The sequence below is a fragment of the Chenopodium quinoa genome, unplaced genomic scaffold (assembly GCF_001683475.1).
Source record: "Chenopodium quinoa cultivar QQ74 unplaced genomic scaffold, ASM168347v1, whole genome shotgun sequence".
Lineage (NCBI taxonomy): Eukaryota > Viridiplantae > Streptophyta > Magnoliopsida > Caryophyllales > Amaranthaceae > Chenopodium > Chenopodium quinoa.
In genome coordinates this window covers 2,080,390-2,105,159 of record NW_018742810.1, presented here as the reverse complement: position 1 = coordinate 2,105,159, position 24,770 = coordinate 2,080,390, and the positions used below count along the sequence as shown (strand labels likewise).

The 24,770-nt window shown below is 34.6% G+C and overlaps 3 protein-coding genes across 4 annotated transcripts; 1 reads left to right on the top strand and 2 right to left on the bottom strand.

Annotated features, from left to right (window-relative positions):
• The first annotated feature begins 905 nt into the window (after positions 1–905).
• On the top strand, positions 906–2,237 carry LOC110725314. 2 transcript variants are annotated; one of them, XM_021904805.1, is made up of 3 exons: positions 906–1,529; positions 1,685–1,859; positions 1,983–2,237. In XM_021904805.1, the coding sequence occupies exons 1-3, from the start codon at positions 1,333–1,335 to the stop codon at positions 2,085–2,087; spliced, it is 477 nt and encodes a 158-aa protein (XP_021760497.1). In that variant the 5' UTR covers positions 906–1,332; the 3' UTR covers positions 2,088–2,237. The 2 variants fall into 2 exon arrangements, with proteins under 2 accessions (XP_021760497.1, XP_021760496.1); XM_021904804.1 differs by having other exon boundaries at positions 1,680–1,859.
• A 419-nt stretch (positions 2,238–2,656) lies between these two features.
• On the bottom strand, positions 2,657–8,712 carry LOC110725312. The gene is made up of 2 exons (XM_021904803.1): positions 8,508–8,712; positions 2,657–4,102 (listed from the first exon to the last, which is right to left on the bottom strand). Exon 2 carries the CDS (start codon positions 4,092–4,094, stop codon positions 3,144–3,146), a length of 951 nt encoding a protein of 316 aa, XP_021760495.1. The 5' UTR covers positions 4,095–4,102; positions 8,508–8,712; the 3' UTR covers positions 2,657–3,143.
• Positions 8,713–10,117: 1,405 nt separating this feature from the next.
• On the bottom strand, positions 10,118–20,759 carry LOC110725311 (mitogen-activated protein kinase kinase kinase 1-like). The gene is made up of 9 exons (XM_021904802.1): positions 18,944–20,759; positions 18,343–18,427; positions 18,097–18,159; positions 17,780–17,937; positions 15,695–15,767; positions 15,504–15,563; positions 13,059–13,169; positions 11,237–11,480; positions 10,118–10,658 (listed from the first exon to the last, which is right to left on the bottom strand). The coding sequence occupies exons 1-8, from the start codon at positions 19,909–19,911 to the stop codon at positions 11,268–11,270; spliced, it is 1,731 nt and encodes a 576-aa protein (XP_021760494.1). The 5' UTR covers positions 19,912–20,759; the 3' UTR covers positions 10,118–10,658; positions 11,237–11,267.
• Positions 20,760–24,770: the final 4,011 nt, after the last annotated feature.

The window sequence follows — 24,770 nt, the reverse complement described above, 5'->3', positions numbered from 1 at the left end:
TTTAATTGAAACCAAATTTTCACCATATTTGAAAGTGAAATACAATTATGTTTTAGAATTATGTGCTAATATTCATACTTTTTGCGTCTTTTATATTAAAACACCAGCAATACTTTTGTAATATAGTATTGCATTGCAAAATGTCCCTTCAATAAACGTCATGCTCTTAGATTTCTTAGATCTTTCTAAAGGTTGACACTTTTTGTAAAAAGGCAAAAAAAAAAAAAAAAAAAAAATCTAAAAGTGCAGCTCAAAAAAATATCTCCTTTGAATGAGTTGGGCTAATAATGTTCAATCTTGGACTTGGGCTCAGGATATAAAGATTGGGCTTTTGGTCGTTGATTACTGATCAATGGAAAGCGGGCCTCTTCAATTGAATGCCGTTTTTTGGCCCACTAGTTACAAACAAGAAATCAATGGAATTTCTCTAGCAGAGTTGCGGCCTTACTGGTGACCTGGTGCCAATCATGCCACATTGCATTTAAAGGATCAGAAAAAATTACTTGTGCTCCCTGTAAATTTCCATTCCCACCGAATGCATGTCGTCAACCAAACAAGCACTTAGTAGATTGAAATAATAACACAATTGCTATGCAAATACTACTATAAAAGTCTAAAATTTAAATATACTCCGTAATAAATAAGAGTGTACTCATATGAATACTGACTTATAATTAGTAACAAAGTACTGGGATAGTACCTCAATTTTTAGATCAAATCCCACTTACTACAACTCTTTGTACATCCAAAAAGTGTTCGTTTAAGTAATAACTAATAAATAAATTCTCCTTTACATATTAATCGATAACTTTTATTTAACCACGTTTGTACATACTTTTAAAATCTGTAGTTACTCTTGGTACCACCCTCTCTTTTTTAGTTGCTTGTCTTCATTGGAGTTAGTTAGTAAGATCTTTTCTTGCTGTCCATTTTGGAGTCAGTGCCTCAGTGGGACATTCCTTAAGATTAGTCATTGAGGTGTCACCTTGATCAGTTGATGTCCAAATTACTAAAACTTAAAAGAAAAAGGGAAAAGAAGTCCCTCTCCAATGGAGTAGTTGTTCCTTTGCTTTTTTTTTTTTTTTAATTAATTTTTCTTTCCAAATTAATCCCTCTGCACATTAATTTGATTTATGATTATATGGAAATATCAGATTTATTGTCAACTCTGGAAGATCCTATTTTTAGGTTAATGGTATAAAGACTTTGTGCTAATCCCCTCTTGGATAGAAATTCCAACAAATCAAAATTAGGAGAAAAAACAGGCAGAAAAAATGGGTAAGCTGGAAAAACAACAAAAATGGAGTGTTAATCGTGTTATAGTGACAGTGTATGAGGAATCATCTACTTCTGGGCCGCGGCCTCGGAAGATTAGAACTATCACCCCTAAATCAACCACACCATCATGCGGCTATGACCGCCGTGCTGACCTCCTGGCCTACGCTCATCACCTCCGAAATGTGGGGTCCCAACAGATTCAACATGATCATAGCCCTACAGTTTTTTCAAATCTACCCAATAAGCCCAAGGTAATCACAAACATCATTTCATTAGTGCATGATTATTATATTTTTTGTAGGAAAAATAAACATTTTGTATTGATGTATACATGATAAGTGCATTGAAATGGTACCTATGTATAATTATTAAAAGTTGATTGTGCATAAATTTTTATGTAGAGAAGAAGAAGATGGTTTGCACGTCTAAAAGCACTCAAATTCTCCTTTGGGAGATTATTTGGTAGAGAAAAGAAAAAGGCATGGAAATACGAAAACGTCGAATCAAGAGACCGTGAAAACAGATACCGAACATCCCCTTCCCCTCGCCGGGGCAGGGGAAGGTGTAGTAAATTCTCTAAGGTTAGACTGCATTTAGATTTTCAAGTGTCATTTCTAAAATCTCTAAGGTAGTAGTACTATCTGAATCTGATGATGAATTCTTATAATTGCTGCATTATTTTCTTTGTTTCTTTTGTCTGGCAGAAATTGGGCTATGTGTTGAAGCAATTTTCATGTGGTAGCAAGTGCAGCAAAGGGGGATTTGATCGAAATGACGATCAATATCAAGATTTACGCAATAATTCATAAACTATCCGATATACGAAGTAGTACACATTTTGATGTTTAACAAAAATGATCTGAATGATGTTCAACTATTTTGTTGTATGATGTTCAATTATTTTTGCTTAAAATAAGCTTATACATATCTGTAAATATCTACATGAAACTTCATTTGCTAAAACATGACATTGTGAATTTGTGACTTTGAATCGTGCAATATGGTCGTCTCTCACTGTCACCCCATGATCATATTTCAAGCTATATAGTGTTACTTGAAAGTTAAAATTGTGCACCTCAAAGTATCCAAAAGGGTGCTCATGGTCCGGCTCATACCGTGCTCTGCATACATCAGGCAGTCACTGAACCAAGAGTACCATACTGGATACACTCAAGTGCACAAAATAAGTTGCCGACTTTCCCAGATCAATTATAATTCCAAGGGTACTCACGGTCTGGCTCATACCATGCTGCACACATCAATTATTCACTGAACCAGGAGGACCATCCTGAATACACTCAGGTGCATGAAATAATTTGCCTGGCTTTTCAAGTTCAATTACAATTTATAATGCATAAAGCGCAAATACAACTGTACATACGAACAAACCTGATGTTCAAATCTAATCAAAGACAAGGCTCCCCAACATGAAGAACCTGCAAAGATTTCTGCTAAATACAAGGAGAAACTAAAAATTAGGGTCAGGAGTAATTTTCCTTGATTGGTGTTAAAGAGAATCAAATGTACCTGAACGATGTATCCTACAGGTCAATGTTCACTATGCACAAACAAGCATTAAAAATGAGACCCGCCAAACACGGCAGGTAACAGAGTAAAGTTTTCGAGGTCTATCCCTACGAGGCCAAATCACATGAGAGAAATTTATAAACCCGTATCTAAAATCACAATATGTTCAATTTAACCACCTTAAATAAACAAAGGAAAGATTCACTTCTACTTGCATTCGCACTGCCTTGGAAGATGTGGCCCCCAAACAATTGTAGAAGTTGAATTATGATCAAAAACCACTTCGCCAGGGTTTTTTAGGGGGGGGACCAAAGAGCGCTGCTGATTTTGTACAAAGGTCAGTCACGCCGCCTCCTCCGACGAGACCTTCCCATAAACAACATTCTTCTATGATGACGGCTAAGTGGGATCATATCATCTCCTCTACCAAAGGCTGAATGACGATGAATTCCATCGTTGTCATCATCATCATCGTCATCATCATCATCATCATATGACTCGTAATTAATCCCAGATGTCCTGTGCAACTGGAATCCACCGCTCCTGATTCTACTTGCCCCAAAAGTCTCAAGATCATTGTCCAACAAGTCTTCCATATCCACATCATAATCTCTAATGAAGGGGTTAAAGTTTGGATCAATAACATAGTCCCCCAAAACAATAGTCCCTGGGGAGAAAGTGCTCATGACATCACTCAGTTCTCTTTCCCTCTCCAAGCTTTTCCATTTTGCTTCAAGGGAAGGGTCCACTTCCCTGGGTCGTGCCCAAGGATGATCATTTTTGACATGCTTCTTTAGCTGTTTGTAGTTACCAACAAAAGAGCAATTCTCCTGCATGCATGTTCGTTTCTTCTTGTTCAGATATTTCCGAGCTGGCTCAACCAAGGTCCAGCCCTTCACCTGCCCACGGCAGAGTGGGCACAGAAGCTCAGACGCTTCCATCTTTTCCTCAGGCCATTCAGCATTGAGGTCAGGAGTGATAGAACCGGGAGTTGTCTTTGCGTATGCATTCTTATACTGGTCAAGACAATTAGAAAAGCGATAGCCAGTGGCGCACATGTAGGGACGACAGCCTTTGTTGTAAGAGGAACAAAGCAGAAGAACAGCATTGTGAGGAGACTCCATGCAAACCGAGCAAGTAGCATCCTCCCAATCTTTCTTCTCAGAAAGCTTAGAAGGCTTCTTCATGTCTTTGAAGATCTTGTGCGAGCAGGATGGAATCTGCAATCGTTCTGCTTTGCCATTGCGGCATCTGTACTTCAGACGCCTTACCCTGCTAACTTTCGCCATAAATAAACCTGAAATCGCAAGAAAGAACTCCACATAAAGAATGATAATAATTGTACTAATTAAAAGAACAGCTGTCATCTGGTTATCCTCGAAGACTTGTGGCTATGCTAACAGAACAATATATCTTGGCATACAAACAGCAAGAACTTCCTCTTAATAAATAATTTTTAAAAAAAAATAATAAAATAAAATATTGCCAACAGAACAATACACCTTGGCATACAAACAGCAACAATTTCCACTTACTTAAAATAAATCAATAAATTAGATTTGAGAACCAGAAGTTGGTTGATAAAACAAAAATGCTTGATGTAACAATCAGCAAATCCATAAAATAACAAGATTTAAATTATCAATACATTTATACAGAGTTAGCGAAACCCAAAAACTAGTTTCTGAATCAAATTATCAATCCAATATCTTCATAATACTTGCTACAGTTCCACATGAATTTCAGAATCAAGAAGAAATCAATACTCTACTCTCATAAACGATAAGTCTGACCACAGCTCAACTGAACTTTAAAAATGAAATTAAATGAATACTTGCCTCAATAACTAGTACATCACAAATTTCTAATTATAAAATAACATTAACAAGTCCAGCAGAATTGCAATGAGATGACTTTGATGTTATCCATTATTTATATGTTGCCAACCATAAGCGAAACCATAATGAATAACAGTGAGATGATTGGGAATGCTGATGTTAAACAGTAATAGAACCTACATATATTGCATGATGCTCAAATACCATGGAATAAAAGGATACAAACCAGTGTACAACACTTGATTACCATTTTGACCAAAAATAAGCAACAAAAAACCAAAAACACCTGGCCTCTATCCGATTATATACAACTTTCATCCAAAACCTACCCACATTTTGGCAGCATAAATTGGTTAAATAGGAGAAAAAATATGATTAAAATATATAACATTGTCCTTCTTGAAATGACAGTAATGCATCCTATTATCTTGAAGAAAAAACCAAAGCAAGACAAACTATATTCAACCAAAGAGCCCAGCAACATGAATTCCCCATGCTATCCCCTTCTCCCCAGGTTACATACCCATGAAAAACTAAAGCAGAGAGTCATGGGTTAAAATTCTCAGTATTCCTACTCTTCCCACCCCACCCCCCCTCAATTTTTAACCAACGCTATAAACCTACTTTTGAACCCTTTTTGGTTTGTAAGGTTGTTACTGCTGTGCCATTAAAAACAGACACTGCCTCCAATTGCAAAATTCAAAATAAACATGCCTACCAATAAGCCTTTTATAAGCTATTACTGAAATCTTCATATCTTTAACAGTTTTACGTTCTTATCTTTTCCAGTAGCGAAGGACCACTCCTGGCCAACTCAATAACTTGGACTTAGCATATCATTAAACTATTAGATCAGATTTGAAGGCCATGTATCAATTCCCTCTTTTGACAAATATTATCCTCAGTAACTGACTAACTGCTCACTTCTTGACATATACTTCGAGATTTGATCCCATCACAGCATCAGTCACAAAAGTTCATATATCTTTATAAAAAAAAATGTATCAAACTTGCTCTCAAACTCCTTTTTCTAAATTCCAAACTTCTCCTAAGCACTGATATTGAACTCATACAACAGATTATGATCAATAAATAAATTGTATCGGTACATATAAGATATAACCCTCTTATTCAGATAATCAAAATATAAAATCTTAGATGTATTGAATATTCTCGCTTCATTAAAGAAAAGGAAGACATCAAGGCTAGACCTAGAGTCCAATTAGCCCCACCAACAGATGCATTAACCTACATCCATTAAGTGCGGGCTCCTACAATGATCAGCTTAGCTCCTCGGTTAACATATACACTGCTTCAAAGCTAATCTATCTCAAATGAAATAAAATGGTTCATAGCACGTTCTCTTAAACAATCCAGGTCCACTACTTCCACATTATCGAAAGAAAGTCAAAAAAGGGTTCATCAGTGATTAGACAGGCTTAAGAAAACAAAAGAACTAAGTCAGCATACAAAAATAAAGGCATACCACAATTGACAATTGAGAACAGAGAGCTGAGTACCAATGGGAGGTCCAGATTCTGATTGACCAGAGACAGTGGTTAAGGGGTTTCCCAAAATTCCTTCCGATTCAGTCATCTAACTTAATAAAGTTCATTTAATCCATGAAGGCATTGATCTTAGCAAGTACTATGTAACTACTTGTACCAACTAATAGGTGCCCTAACTCCATCAGGAAAACAAAAATAACCTACATGGCCAGCAATTGCAATACAAGCATAAACAAAAATACTACTGCCTCGCATCAATCTAACATCCTAATGGGCTTTACAACAATGTAACACGAAAACATTGACGTGCTACTTACAAATTTCATACCATAAAGATATATGAAACTGCAAAGCCTAAAGCAATAAATCAATATATTTTTCTTTAAAATCTAAAAACTGTTTTTACTAACACAAATATTCACTAACTCTGTTTCAAAAAGATTTAAAACTTTGCACAGAATTTAAGACAAAGAAAGTCTTGCTGTGATGAGTATGTGTAATAAAAAGGTAAATATAGTAAGACAGACTCTTAAGATCCGGAGTAAGGGGTTGTAGGTGGTGGGACTTTCAAAGAACTTTATGAAATAGACAAAAACAGAAAGTGTCAATATCTTTCTTAAATAGAGGTAGTAAATAAAAGGGATTTATAATTAGTTTTGTTTATTTGAAGAAATTCTGGAGGAAAACTATCACTGAGACTCCTAAAATCATGAGGAAAGGGGTTGCTGGTCTTTCAAAGAAAACATTTCCCCTTGAGCTTCCTTAAGTTTCAGACCTTCCAAGTTTTGAAAACAAAAAATATGACCTTTTGAGAAATTTCACATGGCTTTAAAAGAGGAAGCAAGACTTAAAAGAACTTTGAGGAAAAGCTTGTTTAGTCTTTCAAAAAAAAAAAAAATCAATGAGTTTACTGGGAATCTGACATTACAAGTTAGGAAGTAAGAAATTTATCAGTTACATGAGTTTCCATGCTACATTTACCAAGAAACTTAGCAAGATAGTATTCATCCCATCAAAGACAACAATTATTATAACCAAGAAAGCACAATAATGTTGATGCATTCTAATTTGAACAATGAAAACTAACCATAATGTCATAGAATGACACATTACAAACGTGCTTGAAGAGAAATGTAAGAAAAATTAACTCATTAATGAAGGCATATAAATAGATCTTAAGTAAATTCGTGAATAAAGTTCGTGGAAACATAACTCTACTAAGAGCACGTGCCTCATAAATATAGATCATTCATAGAGAAACCAATAAGGATAAGTCAAATTTGATATGTTTTTCATGTTGTCACCATTTCATCTTCTGATATTACACCATATCAAAAAGTATCATTTTGCATATCATATGACCACATGCTCATAAAAAGGTTATGTTAAACAGATGGCCATCCAAACCAGCTCACCAATGTTGCTAAAAAGTGTGGAAGAGGACAAAAACAGATATTCTACGGTCAAAAAACATAGGGAAAACAACATTAACAGCAAACTAAAAATCTTAAAAAATAAAAAAAAAAGAAGCACCCAAATTTAACATAAATCTATGAATCTATCAAAACTATCCAAGTCACTTCACATGAAATGATGAACGGTTAGCCACGTTATTTAACTACATTTGAATATTTAAGGGGAGCAATGCACCATAATAACTGCAATGTACTCTGTGAAATCCGATCAATTTCTATAGTTGAAGATATTAGAGAAGAATAGCACACAAAACAATAACAAAACTATTTTCACACATCGTACAAGGCAGCTTCACAAACTCCTCTACATAATCCACTCACCAAAACTTTCAATCACCCAATTCAGCCACAAGAAAGATAAAAGAAAGGTAGCATTTCTCGTCAACAAACAGAACCAAACAAACCTAATCAAAGATGAAACTTAACAGATTTTGACCCTTTCTATTATCAATTTACAGGCCTTGCTAATGCCTATAAATAGCTAGAAGATGCAATTTACTTACTATGCCGTAAAACGATGAACTCCAATAGTATAACTCCATGAGTAATCAGTCAAAGATCTCAATTACGCCCAAAACAATCACAGCACACTCAAATTCACATCAACAATCCCAGCAAACTTCCTCGAAACGATACAAACTTCATCAACGCCAAAATTCACAAAGATTCGTAATTTTCAACGCAAATATAAGAAGTACAATCAATTAACCACATCTATCACTGATTCATTACGTAATAGCGAATAACCGCAAAAAAGAGATCGCAAAAACAATAATAAAAACAGAAAACGAAAAAAAAAAAAAAAAAAAAGCCAAAAATCGCGGAAAAATAAGATGTGGAAATGAAACCCTAGAAATCTAGAATGAAATTATAGAAGGTACCTGATATTTGGTCCGAAGACGTCAATCGAAGAGGAGAGAGAAAGTGAGATGAGAGGAATGTAGAGAGAGAAAGATTAAGAGAAGAAGAAGATATTATGAATAAATAAAAAATAATGATAAAATAAAAATGAGGAGGGAAGAGCGGAGAGACTTGATAGGCAAACTCCGATCTTCGCTCACGTTCCAGAAAAGGTGACCACGCTACTTTGCGTATGCCTATACTATATACGAAGTAGTATATATACTTTGTATGATTCTACCCTTTTTATTCTTAATTATGCTACCAGTATTTGTTTTAATACGGAATTACGGAGTATTAATTATTCGGAGTATTATTGTACTCGTATAAATAATTATTAATTAAAAAATATATATACTCTCATTCTAAATGAAATGGTGAAGGGTGGATCTTTAATTATAATTAAAACATTATGATAGATCTTTAATAATTTCGGATTCAAATCATTTGACAAATGTTTTCAATGGAAAGAGTAATACATACACAAAGTATGTTGAAGGGGTAACAAGGTGGCTCATTGCCCTGCCCACCTTAGTAAACTTTTTGGGGAGCTAAGGGTGTGGATTGAGGAAGTTCCTCAAGAAGCACGTTGGTCTGTATTGTCTAAATTTTCAGCTTTTGCTTAATAATATTCACTGTTTTCCGTCAAAAAATATACTCTACAAAAAGTATATTGAAGGGTAAATGACATATTTTTAAGAAAAATGATACTCCATATATACAGCCTAAAGATTAACTAATACAGCCTAAAAATTAACTACAGTAAAGTTGTATTTGTAGTATATATAAAAAGATAAAAGCGGATATATTAACTATTAATAACACCAATCCACTCAAAAACTTTGTTATGAACATCAATAATGTAGCAATTACTTCGTATAAAACAATGGATGAAGACCATGAGGTATTTAATGTTTAGAATAGCTCATTTGAAGAGTTTAACATATAGTAAGTACATGTAAAAAAGATGCTAAAGCCAAAAGAAGGTGGATGCCTGTAAAACTTAACCTCTACCACCTCATTAAAGTCATTATGTGACATTTTTACGCCATCTGCCAGGAGAGAGAAATATATATGGAATGATGAGAGAGAAAGCAACCCACAACTCAACAAGTCCATAATTTGTGAAATGACAAATTAGGACATTACAAATTTAGAATATACCCTTCAATATGACGTTTATTCCAAATACTATTATAACAGAACTTGATCTTGGATTCTTTCAGAAAAAAAAAAAAAAAAAAACTTGAACTTGGATTGACAGACAAGCAAATACAGAGAATTACTACGAAAGTATTAATAAAGGTCTTTCAGCAAAATTGTACTTTTAGGATTCACAGATTATACGGAGTAATTAAAACACTAGTCGCAAGTAGTGACCAATACGGCATTGCCTAACTTTGATTAGCATGATTTAGCGATTGATTAGGTGACGGCATACATTAATCAAACCAGCAATATTTTCTCGAGTAGTGACTAGTTGTCCAACTGTAGATCTTATAAATCTTATAAGAACGAATTAAGTAAAACATAAATTCTTCGTCTCTTATTACTTGCAACTATAGATCTATAACTATTAAAAAGAATAGAGTTAACTTTGCTTAATAATCCCAAAAAAGTATTAAACCAATATGAGTACGGGCTGTAGAAGTAAAAGAGAAGGAACAACATACAATCGTCACAGGATAGATCTGAATAAAACTGTTTCTGACAAAAAAAAATTACAGTTGTGTACAAAAGCCTAAACCCATCTTCCTACATACAGTAATAAACTATCATTCATAAATCAAGATTCCATCATCATATGCTAACTAATTTTCAGATCACAGATACAAACACAGCCCCAAAACCTAGACTATTATATTACAGATTGTCCTCTGCATTTTTAGTATCCCTGAATTAAGGGAGTTGGAATCACGCGAGGTAGGAATCAAAGCACGCTGGCGGGGCTAGCCAGCCATCCAGGACCATTTAATAACTCATCCAGAGTAGGATGCGTACAGAGATCCCTCTGACTTTTTGGTTTTTTCTTTTCTTTCAGATGGATAATCTTGCATACAGGAATCAAATATGTCACTCAATTATTTGATACACTCTGCTGAACACGTTGCAACTCCAAATGTACATATTATCTGCCATCAAGGAGGAAACATCCATTAACCCGAGGAACAGCCTCAACAGAGAGAGCAAATGAGCTATTCTCTTGAGTATAATATCACAAGACTAATGGGAGAGGATAAAGTTACTGTATTTTAAGTGAGTTATGTGTTAAAAAAATTCAACATGTGAAAACTGAAACCAGTACAATGGTATACTATTTAGACTACAGGCCCACAACCCGTACTCTCGAGATCTTTAGTACATGATGCTCAGATGGCCAATAAGAGACAGGATATTCACTGTTCGAACTTAGAAATATGCCTTGATTGTGGGTCATACAGATGATTAATAATTTAAAAAAAGCCTTTGTCCGAAATTGGTTGATGTTTGAGTGGATATCCCACATTTCAGATTTTGACATGACCCACCCTTCCGCCAAAACACCAAAAAAAATTCTCTCAATTTTCAGTGCCACCGCCATATGCCAGCAGGGTGAGAGTTTAATAGTTTGATTGAGCTTATTTTTTCTTCTCATTTTATACTATAATATATGGCGGTGGGCATGCAAGTCATGAATTCTAGATTAAAAGAAAACCTAAGATGCACTCACCTCCACAAAATAATTACAAGTGACAAGAGACTCAAATTGATTTCCCGCGCATCATAGGTGACTCTGAGCCTAATGGAGCATAAAGTTGTCTCCGTAAAAATGGATGTTCCAAGAGCTCAGCCGCTGTAGGACGATTATTTGGATTCACACGTAGACATTGTTGGATAAAATCGCGAGCATCTTTGGACAAAGTATCAGGGATGGGAGGTGCCTCACCGTTCCCGATCTTAAAAAGTGCTTGCATCTGCAATTGCCAATGAGAACAGCTGCTAATAAAAAGAAGAGCACAAAGCATGCCGCAACAGTAACATGTATAATGACAAAAAAAATTCCATCTTGATCACAGACAATATACGTCAGAAGTAACATAAAGAGCCAAAAATAATAGTGATACAAAGCCAATAGTGATTATCATGGCAAATTCCAATTAGCAGCCATTGGGCAAATAAAAACTTGCATGAGTAACACCACAGCATTGTGCCATTGTGTCCTCAAAAATAACCAATCGGCCATCTCATAAGCAATAATTAAGTTTCAAAAATAGGATCTCACACTCCAATAGCCTGACATCTTCTACTAAGCAAGTAAGCATGGTGTATAAACAGGGGTTTCAGAAAAGATTACATACTCGATACTCCTCTATCTTCGAATGACCATGTCGTTCAATTTTTTTATTATGAAATGAATAATGAGGATTTTGCTTTTTCCCTTGCCCAATTCAAAATCAAAAATCCATTGATCTATTTTAAATCAAGCCGGTCATATCAAATTTTGAGGAAACTCAAGAAGACTAAACCCGATGATGAAGCAGAAGATAGCTCAAAAGAGGGCAAAAGATGCAATTCTAAGGCTCCGTTTGGTTTGACGTAAAACAAATTTAATGAAAATTGATTTTTCATGGAAAAATATTTTCAAGGAAAACAAAAATTGAAAAATAGTTTTCCTCTGTTTCCTTACATAAAAAGTTATAGAGAAAATGAAAATAGGAGCAGATTGGTAAGGATGGATGAGAGGAAAGTAAAAAGGAGATGAGGAAGAGGGAGGAAAATGCAGCTTCCCTTATTTTGTAAAAGGAAAATGTTTTCCATCATTGAGAGTAAATTTCCACCATTAGGAAAATTGTTTTCCACCCCTTCACAAACCAAACCAAGGAAAATGAAGAAAATGGGAAAATCATTTTCCATAAGTAAGGCATTTCGAAGAACAACTCATCAACTATTTAAGTCTACTGTACAAAGGAGGAGGGGCCAGGGGGGGAGACTCTACATAACTTGGGGATTACTGACAAATGCACCATAAATACTGCCCTGAATGGTTCTAAAAGCTATCAGCGCAGCATCAGAGCTGGTTGATTTATAGTACACGTCATTGTATTTTGTTTATCTGGCCGTCACTATAAGAAACCTACAAGGATTGTATGAAATTAAAAATCATCCATATCTCAGAAATTGATCCTTTGTTTCTACGACACTTCACTCCCCTGCATCCGTTGCAATGACACCAGGACACCCTAAACAACACTTATTAAAAAAAATTCGAAGTGCGATTGTTGAATTCACATCCATACTCAATTAGTCAATCCTCACCTCCCAGACTAAGTAAACATACCTAAGGTTCCGTCAAGAAAAATAGCATACCTTAAGACAGTTAGACTTTAGACCTACAGTGTAGATGACTAGATGTATAAAGACACTATTTAAGATCTGTAAATGCCTAAATGCTAGATTTAATCCCACACCACAATACTAAATATTAGAACGACCCAAAAGACAAGGTTAAAAAAAAAAAAAAAAAGACATAAAAAATGATAGGATTCACATACAAATTCTAAAGGATAATAGGGAACATGGCCGGTTAGCATCTCCAAGACAGTGCATCCGAGGCTCCAGATATCTGCTGGCAGTCCATAACCTTTATTTTTCTGATTAACAACCTGGAAAATCACAAATCAAAAAAATCTTTAAGGGAAGAAGTAAATTACACAAAGCCACAGAGTGAGCTCATGCTTTCTTAGGAATTTACAAGTACATAAATGCAATAATATCCATATATTATAGTCAACCATAAACCAATGTGTTGTTGCACAAGAGAGAAATTCTCGGCAAGTACAAGACTACAAGGAATAAACCATAAATCAACCCTAGGATTCACAGCAGACAAAATAAAAATGCAAGAAAAGCACTCTAAATGGTTTGCTTATGGTCCACAAACGGCTGAAAGAATAAACCTCAAGATGCCAAAGCACCTACTAAGTGTATCACGGAGGAAAAAAAATTTAATACTCATCTTTAGACAGGCATCACAGTTCACAAATACCAAATCAATCAATCAAAGCCTTAATCCCATAAGTGGGGTCAGCTACATGAACCAAAAGTGATTATTCCGTGTAGTCATCGACAAAAATCTTCCTCCTCCATCCCTTACAATCCAATGCCTCATCCTCATGCAAATCCATATACTTCATATCCTTCCTAACTCCTTCCAACCAAGTCATTTTCGGTCTCCCTCTCCCTCGTTTAACCCCTCCATGGTCCCAATCAAGTAATGTGAAATATTAATTTGTAATGTGAAATATTAATTTGTATATTTCTTCCCTTGGAGCACCAATCTCAGAGATTCAGAGAGCTAACATATCCTTCAAAACTGAACTTCTGACCAATCCTCCCATTCCTAATACCTCTTGACTTAATAAATCACTCTTTTTTTTTTAATAGGTTTGCTAATGATAATGCTCTTTGTTCTCAGCACTATGTCAAAACTGGTAAATATAAAAAAAAAATTGTGAGGACAGCAGACCCTGCATACAAGCTGCATACCCAAAGTAAAACAGATCTAAATGAGAAGTAAAAGGAATTTTAACCCAACAACATATTTTCAAATTTAAGCATAATGGTCCAGTATCTCTCTGAAAGATCTAATCACACAAATAGCATTTTCTTTAGGCAGGTATGTTGTGGGCTACAAATTGACAGAAGCCTCAAAGGAACCTGGATGCAGGAATCCCACAAAGGACACACAGACCAAGCCCCAGCTACAGTATCCATTATCCAAAGATTCCAAACCTAAGCAATTGCAGAGGTCAATTGAAGATTGCAACAATGTTGCCAAACATATCCTAACACAAATTATCAAGAGATCCAGCATATAGTAGCAAGTATTTGACCATGCAAAGTCTCACTCTCTTCCGGCTTCCATCAAACCACTTGCATGCCTCAACTGGTAACATAGGGTGTTCCTAGATCTAATTAGCGCATACAACACTAACTTTTTCCCACTAGACAACGAAGATAATTTTTTTATTGAAACAACACCAACATCACTTTAATAGTTATATAAAACATATGGTGGGTTAAAGCCATGAGGAAGGATCTGTACACAGCTTTAACCATGTGTTATAACTTATAAGGTTTAAGAAATACACTTCCTCCTAATTAATCTTAGCAAGTCAGTATTAATAATTCCACCCTTCTTTAAGGGCTATCTTAAGTATTGACTTTGTGCGATATTTTCAATAAAGACCCACAACTTAACATAGAGCACCTATTTACAGGAATGCAAAAAAATATGCTACTAAAAGGTCCTGAAACTCCCAAGATGTTTTTTCTATTCCATGAACCAAGCAACATTCAACGGCGATGAACCAAACATGTGATCTAAACCAGGCATATAAAAACGTATCTGTGTAAAGGACAGAAAATTATAGACCTAGCTAACAAGCAAAGTGTGATGGAAGTTAGCAACACATTTCCAGATATATGGTCAATCCTGTGCTGTCGACATTAGAAGTATGGTATAAGGAGAAGAACATATAATCTGAAAAGGTACTGAAAGGTGTAAAGAAGAGGTTGGCACTTGGCAACAACTTAGGCTCAAAAGATGAGAATATGAGATTTATATCCAGTATAAGTATAGCTTACTGAAAAGGGAATATAGGGATTAATGGAAGGCAATGCACAAATTTTAAGATAAAACAAACAACACTATGACCATAGGTGGATCTTCTCTTGAATGACCTACTCCGGCATTGGTACATGTAACTGGTGTAAGAATATAATATCAATCATCTACTGCTTGGAAAATCGTTAGAAGAGGCATGCAGGCAAGTGCCCAACAGAATAAGTATGTAAATCTCAACAGAAATTTCTCATCATATGACAACCACCATAAGCAAAGGGATCATCAGTTCCATCTGCATCGTATATTCATATGGTTGAACCATCAATTTGGAATGTAAGATTTCAAATCAGTAACATGAAGAAAGGCTAACCTCAGGTGCCATCCAGAATGCGGTCCCTTTACAAGACTTCAAGTCATTTAATCTGGTTGCCTGGAAAACAATGTAACATCAATGAAACAAATTAGATATAGTACTTTCATAAATATATTTTGGAGAAAGAGCAGAATGTTGCAGAAAGCATGCTAGATGTTTAGAAAAATGGAAATCAAAGAGCAGCAGACCTTTGCCAATCCGAAATCTGCTAGTTTTACGGTTCCATCCGAAGCCACCAAGATGTTGCCACTTTTGATATCCCTGGGAGTTGGGAAAAAAAAAAATGCAGCTTAATCCTCAGAAGCATTACAGTTGTTAGTATGTCAAACGAGATAATGCTCCTAGATATGCATCTAAATACAAAAAGTCAAATTACAGATTATCATCCAGACTGATGCATTGTTTGAATCTACAGCCTCAACCTGTGAAGAGTGTGAACAGCACTTTAAAAAGTTTTGGTTTTGGAGAGGCAGGAAACCAAGAAGGGAAAATTGTTGCTAAGAGAATCAGTTGAAAGGCAAAGGAAGATGCATTTTTTATAGGAAAAACAACCTTACAATAAATATTCATTCGCGCCCAGATTTTGACATAATACAGCCATTACATGGATAGCTTTCATTATTCAAGTGCACTTAATGGCAATATTATCCAAATGATGATAGATGAGGGAGAATCGCTTCAGATGGTTTGGCCATGTAAGAAGGAGACCAAGTGACATTCCAGTAAGGAGGCTTGAAGAATAGCAAAGTGTTAGGATCGCGAGAGGTAGGGGAAGACCTAAGAAAACTTGGAAGAGGGTGATTGAGAGTGACATGAGTGCTTTGGGGATTGAGGAAAATATGGTGTTGGATAGGGCAATTGCAAAGTGTTAGGATCGCGAGAGGTAGGGGAAGACCTAAGAAAACTTGGAAGAGGGTGATTGAGAGTGACATGAGTGTTTTGGGGATTGAGGAAAATATAGTGTTGGATAGGGCGGTGTGGAAGGAGAAAATTCACGACAACGACGTGCCGTGATTATATATATATTTTCTAAATTTATTTTCGTATTTAATTTTATTATTTTATCCCACTAATATTTTACGAACTGTATTGTTTTCCTTTGCTAAAGTTTTCTCAAACCTTTACGTTTTTTACTCTAGCGTTTTAACCACTCCTTTAAAACTTTCTTGAATTTTGTTCTTGGTTCTCTTTTAAAACTCCCTTAATTTTTCTTAAAAGCTCTTTTGTTTGCTCACTTACTCACTTTTTTTTCAAACTCTTTCAAATGATTATCTTGTTATGTCCCTTTCTTTGTATTGTACGGTTTCTTATGACGATTCATGTTAGTCGACCCCAAATCATTTTGGGACTAAGGCCTTGTTGTTGTTTTTGTTATCGTTGATGATATATGACAACACCTGCATCACTGCCCTACCATGGATATTATGCTATGGACCCCTGATGATCCAAGGATATATACTCAGACTCTCAGAGCAATGGTACTGAACATGCGGCAAGGTCACGAGAAGAGTTTCCTTAGAGGTTTGTTCAAAGCACAACGTTTTTTCTAAGGCTCCAAGACTAATTACAAATTAGCTGCAAAGAGAGGATTATACAGGCTATGAAGCCATATGATGGAGCTCAGATATCAGAAACTAGGGTTCACTTGTTACTTCTGGAGTGAAGTATTTTGCTTTAAGCAGATGTACTACGTTAGTTTGTGGTGAGAGTGTGAGACAGGTGACTGAGTAACCTATGAATGGTAGGATAGGAACCACACACACACACCAAATAGATGGATCACGCAATAGCGTGGATGATGAATTTTGCTTCTAGCCTATTTTATGGTCTTCACTTTAAAGTTTAAAATCAACAAACAATCCCCAAAGCACACTTCAAAAGTCCAAAGAGATCATACCCGTGAATTTGTGGAGCGAGTAGAGTACTATACAGCCTATACTTATGTGTGTTTTGAAGTAGCGGAGAAAGAAAAGGAGGAGGCAGGTATACCCCCCCCCCCCACACACACACACACACAACACACACACACACACACACAACACACACACACACACACACACACACACACAACAAAGCAACTATTCTAGCAAAGTAGAAATTCAATGACAGGGTTTTTAGGATGCAAATTGGAAAGAAAAAAAAGGGGGGGGGGGGGGGGATCTATGCAATTCAAAGCAAAATATAAAACAGTGAATAGACGAGTTTGCACACAAGTGCATAACTAAATGTAAGAAAGATCAAAAATTAACTACAGAAACAGTTCCACAGCATACCTGTGCACCACATTTTTATCATGAAGATATTTCAAACCCAGTAGAATCTGTCTTGTATAATTAGATACATGGGAATCCCGAAGGCGATACTGTTGATACAGTTTTGCAAGGGAACCCTGAGTCACGAGTTCTAAGAAGATATACAGTTTTGAGTCAGCCTGCAGTAAACATCGAATAGCATTAGAAAATCTTGATATAAAAAACTCAAAAATACATCTCCAATTTTCAAGTTTATCAAAACTGTCCAATTGCAAATTTGCAATTGCCATTCTAAGACAATGAGGTTCAAAAGACAAGCTGACAGCATGATATGATACCGTTTCAGTGCCAAGATATCGAACTATATTCTCATGTTCAAACTGACTAAGCAGCTCAATTTCCTGAAAATGAAAAATAGGGAAAAAAGTGAATTTACAGAGACAACATATGACAATGACAAATTTGAAGAAAGTGAATTTACCGAGCCAATAATTGAAGACTGTTATCCTGGACAATAGTTGATAGCCTATAGCTATCACTTGCAAATATACAAACGAACAATAAAAAATGTAAGCCTAACATACCTGCTCAAGTTGGTAGATACTCTGCCTTCCTTGACTTCCTTGCTCAAGCAGTGAAACTTCCTTTACGGCAAAAAAGAATCCCTCACTGAAAGCAGATTGATAAGTAGTGAGAAGTTTCCCATACAGATCTATACAGGAGTGAGGAAAGACTATTAATTTCAGATTTGTATACACTTGAAATAAGAAAGGCAAGGAGAAATGGAACAATGGGGATTGAATGTTTCGGCAATATGAACTTTATTAAGCATTCATTTCTGTTGTCCTTCTCAGCAGCATCTAACTGAACATTAGCATTATAAGACTTGAGCTCAAGAAACAGAATTAGGGGGGTTTGTGCTGCAACAAGGATTGAATCAGCACCCTTAATTTAACAAAGGATTGCTGCCTGAATTAATTATTCTTAAAGCCATGAGTCTATCAGATACAGACCAGTTATCTCTATCTGTATCCTCTTGAAAGTCCCTTAATATCCAAGAGACGACCTCCATTCCCGCCCCCAGCCAACCCAAGTAAGCACGCACTCACGCAGTAGATGGTCACACAAAAACCTAAGCATTATTCAAATGAATAAATTAAACAGAAGATCAGCAGCAAAACTTACCAAGAAATTCCTTCATACACAGTTCCAAATGAACCCCTTCCTAATTGAGAGCCTTTCATCCATTGGGTTATATTAACTTTACAGACTCCGTTTGGTGAAATAATCGATACAGGTTCCGTGGTTGAACTAGATGAGTCATCATCATTTGTAGTGGTGAAAGAACAAGATCCTGACAGCATAATAGTTTCCCCAATCCTTACCCCCTGACTTCCCTCTCTGCTAATATCCTCCTCGTCATCAGAAGATTGAGTTTGGTCAACATATGGAACGCGAAGGGGCTTGTTATCATCAGGTGCGAACCCTTTTAATAACTCCCAGGTAGAACATTGATCATCAAGAACCGGAAGAGACATTGCTGGCGGAGGGGTAAGCAATGGAGGACGATCACCTTTAATTCCTCCACCTCCACCTCCATAAACAGGTCTCACACTATTATCAGCCTGATGTGGAAAAACAGCAGGCCCACATGGCCTAAACTCGTTGCCAATGCGATCATTCTGAATGATTTCATTCTTCTGAGCACTATTTCCAAATCTATGAGGCATACGATCACCAAACTTTTGAACCTCCTCTTGCTTTATTGGTACTTTAAGATCAACACCATCAAGTTGCTCCTTTTTAGTCCTCGGAGTAACATCCGAAGATGATCTATTCTTCATAGCCTGGTAAGCTGCCTGAGGAATCTGAAAGTCTTCAGGTCCAGAAAGCCCTAAGCTCTGACAAATCCATTCAATTTCACCAGCATTCCCTTCACACCGAAGGCTAGTCTTTTCAACAACAACGCCCAAGTCAAGTGACCGCGTTCGTGGCGCTGAAGAACCACTGGTCGATGGTGATGTCGAAGCTGAAGGAGTGTAATCAAAGTTCTTGGCAGCATTTCTTCGTACAAGCTTTGGTTTGGGAGATGATACTTGGTCCATTTTCTTGTTCAGCTTCTTATGAGAAAAAATCCCAGACAAGTGATGCATTGAAAAACGAGCAACATTTACCAAAATTCACCACCTGATTGAATAATATCCCCAGCAACCACCAATAAAACCCTAAAATCAATTACAAAACCCTAGAAACCCTAGATCAAGTGTTTAATTGCTTATTCCACACCCTCACTTCCAACTATCTCCTTCATTCAAAATTCACACAAAATAATATCACCACCAAACAAAAATCAAACACGATCTCTTCCTTAAATACACAACTCCCGAAGAATCAACAAATCATTTGAATGAATTTTCAGCAGAAACAGTAAGTAATTCTTCAGCAATCTACTTCACCAAAAAAAAATTGAAAGCCAACATAACTTATACCTTAATTTGAAACTTTTCTCTCTCCTCTTAGCTCAAACAGCTGCAAATTCACTTCGATTTGAAGAAATGGTAGGAAAAGTCAAGATGAATTCGAGAGATTTCTGGAATATCAATGAAGATCGGAGGATAGAGATAGAAGGAGGAAGAGAGGAGAAGAGAGAGAAAATGGGAGTGACGGCGTGAAGAGAGAGAAGAGGGAGGAGAGAGAAAGATGACCGGGAAAGTTGAAGAGAGAGAAAACGCGGCGATGACGACTGTGAAGAGCGGAGATTTTTCTATTGGTCAGCTGAAACTATAAATTTTAATCAAAACTAAATTAAAATGAAGAATTGTGATTGGCGGCGCTGGAAATTTGCTCTGTTTGCTCGACTATGACGGTCAACGTTTAATTTCCTTTGTTTTTTTTTTTTTTAATGTTTTCTTAATTTAAGGAATATGAAATACGTACTACATTTTTTAACATAAGCTAGTCTGTAATTCGGGCAATATTTTGAGCTAGATTAGTGAGTTCAGTCAAATAAATCACTTACTATCTTTGCTCCATGTTGTATTACCTTGTGATTATCATTATAAATTTCGATAATGTGATTCCATCTATGCACAACAAGAATTTTAAGGTACAAAACAACACTTTTATTCTCAAGACTAATAAAATTGAGTTGTTTATATATCTAACTAGTTTACGTCGCGTGCAACGCACGGTTTTTACTTAACCTAATTATGAATTACTATGTTAATTTAACAATATTTTTAATTGAAACAAATACTTGAATTTCATTAAAAAAAAAAAAAAACTAACTTGAATTTTATGTTATATTGATATCAAAAGTTACTCGTATTGATCATTAAACATTTTAAAAAACACAAATTTCATGATTATAGGATTTTATTATATGAGAATAAACTTTTATGCTATTTATAACTCGTGTAGTATACTTATATACTTCATATGTCCCTACTTTGTTGGCATGTTTTTTGACCGGCACAATATTTTATAGCATACTTTGACCTACACAAGTGTTTTATACAAATTTAAGTGACTTATTTTTTGTGACAGTTAATAATCAAGCTAAGGTTTTTTTTTTTATTATTTATAGTTATTGAATTGTAGTGTGATTATTATAAATAAATCAACAAATATATAATAAAAGTTAAAGTGTTAATCCTGGTTGGAGCAAAAATACTTCCAATGTAAAAATACGATGTAGAATGATACGGAGTATAGTAGTAGTACATTATTCTAATAATATTACCTTATATACGTAGTATATGTTGTTTATTATAGAAAATACCTATTATAAAATATATGAAAGATATGTTAAAATATTTTCATTAAAGCATATAAAATATACTTAGAATATAGTTGTCAAATTGAAAGTTAGATATTATATGATATATTAATTAATATGCATGAAGATTTGAAAAAAAAAAAAAAAAAAGGAAAGTGAAAGTGGCGGGAAATTTTTTAATCAGAACATGACAAGTCAGATTCGCTTTTAGTATTATGTTATTGATTGATTACTCCCTCCGTTTCATAATATTAGTCTCGTATGGAATCAATCACATAAAATAAGAAAAGAGGAATATTTGGAATCTAACAGTAAAGTACAAAATAATTCATAATTAGTTTACCTTATTTAAGGGCTTGGCATTGCTGTATTTTTCCGTTGTTTAGTTTTTTGTTTTTCAAAATCATATGATATATGTCATTTAATGAATCAAAAATTAGTCAAACTTATTAAAATCATGATAATTTTGAAAACTGAAAATAAAAAAGTGGAAACACCTTTTTCTTGTTTCTTATTTTTGGTTTTTTGTTTTTAAAAAAAAAAAAACTGAAAACCAAAAACGATGCCAAACATGCCTTAAGTTTTTTTATTTCTTTTTTTGGGAAAGCATAAGTCATAATTGCATAATTCAAGGTAGAAATTTCCTTACTTAGAGTCATGTCATCAATCCACAGCCAATTAATTCCAAAAAAATTAAGATAAAAATGGAACATATTCAATATGGGTAGATCATTTTGAAACGCCAAAAATAGTATATGGGACTAATATTATGAAATGAAGGGAGTATAAGATATCACTAAAATTTACTAATTTAGTCGACACTAAAAAATACTAATAATAAGCGCTCTCAATTTTCATCCCCCTCCATCACTTTTTCTTTCATTATTTGCATGTTTTTTCTTTACTATTCCATGTTTGCAAATCTAAAATTATTTAGGTACAGATTGTACCTTATATTATAACTAAAGTTCTTTGCACATATACTTATACCTTGTGAGCAAATAGACGAAATAAATGATTAGTTGTACAATGAAAATCCTCGAGAATTTATTCACCTACTCCGTGTATAGTTCTTAAAAAGTACGAGTAGCAGCAAAGAGAGTTAGAGCAAATGCTTCATTATGATAAAAATAAAAATTAAAAATAAAGGTCATGCAATAGTGATTGTGTATCAAAACTCTTACTATGATGAACTGATTAAGTATAAATCGTTAGATTTCCTTGTAAAATAAAAAGTTATTGTGTTAATTATATATTTTAGTTTATAATAATATTTTACATTAACTCACATATCTCAACAAAATAAATTTAATCAATATTCTGTTGGTGAATCAGAAAAATTGATCTTATAATATAAAACCGGCAAAAATAATTACACTTAATTACTCGTGTTAAGTGTTTAGTCTTTGATTATATATATATATATATATATAACACTTAGCCCACTAGACCAAAACCACACTCAAGCCTGTTTCATAACTCATATTCAAGGTTTTAGTATATTAACGACTCACTCCCTCCTTATTCTCTCCATGTGGAAGAATTCATCCACATATAACATTAATGTTTGAAATATATTCCAACATATTCTACTAATGCTTTTTCTTCCATGTTAGATTTTACATAAAAAGTGTTTTTGGGAAGAAAAAAAAAATCATAAATTTTATGCATTCGTCAGATACGATCATATTTTCCTTAACTTGCTACATCAGTATTTTTTTCATATACCATTTCCAGACAATATACACTCACATTTGTATAATTTTTTTTTTTTTTATCTTTTTAAATTAACATATTCAAGCAACTTGTCTTGGCTATATAACTCAATAAAAATACATACTTAGATGGTTAAGCAAGTGTTCCATGTAACTAGGGAAAAAAAAAAAAAAGCACCATTAGAGCTACAAATATAGTAAATAAGTAAGAACATTTTGGTTATTTAAAACAAGTTGATACAACTATCATTATTAACATACACCTTAAATCATGCTTACAAATGATTTTTCTAACACTTACACATATTGAAATGTCTAGTGTTGGCTTAGCAAGAGAAAATTAAGTTGCACTAATAGCAATAATAATTTAAAAATTAAGGCTACTTTGCGTTGTATAATAGCCTATTTATTAAAAGGATCTTCTTATAATAAATTAGGTGGTTTATTAAATATCTTTTATAAATCAATCCTTCAATTAGGATTCCTATTGCAATTGGCAATAGATAGATGACAAGAATCACAAGATTGCAAATCTGTAATGATATTATAAACTAAAACAAATAATGTAGCGAAATTTGACAACGCCTGTTTTTGAGGTAGAATATGTTATGTCATGGGCTCTAATCATGACATTATTTTATTTGTTTGGTGAAGGATAGGAGGTATGTAGAAGTATATGAATTCGCAGGAGTGGTGACATGTCATCAAGGATAATTAAAAAGTGGCTCAATGAGGTACACAAATTCACAATAAATAGGTGCATGATTAACATCAAATGAAGTACTTGTGTTATGTCATAAGTTTTAGAAGAGCTTTTATATATCCTAGTATGTACCTTTTTTTTTCTTCATAATATCAAATAATACCCCATAATTTAAAATTGCTTGGACACTATATATCCTTATCTAGGTTGCTATTAATGACTTTGTATTTATTAAAATAATAAACAAGTAGTGATAAATTTTACCTAGTGCATTTATCATTAAAAAATCATTTTAGGTTTATGTTGTAAAAAAGAACATATTTTTCAAATAATTCAATAAAAAAAGTTTGCACCAAAAAAAAAGTGCTTTGAAAAACTTGATAGTTGGCTAGTACGCTACAAAATTATTTATACCATCAATTGCATATGAACACATGTAATAACAGGGCAAAAAAGTATGTAATATCTAACCCTACAATTGTATCATTAATAAAGACACGAACACTAATAACCACCACTTGTGATGGGTTATATTTACGTGACTTTTACTTATCTTAATTTGGCCGAATGAAATTATCAACTCATAGTCTTCCTTGCCAGCATACTTAAAATTTGGGTAACCCTTATCACAACTTGGTAAGGGAGCTTTGACTAGACCTGAACCCTCGTGATTTTTTTATCCAATATTTATGAGTCAAACACTTGAGAGTAGAGATTAGAAGAGATGAGGAAATCCTTACCCGACCTCGAATATTAAGTTAGCCAACACTTTTATTGGTGAGTGTATTCTATTACTACGATCATCCAAAGGAACAA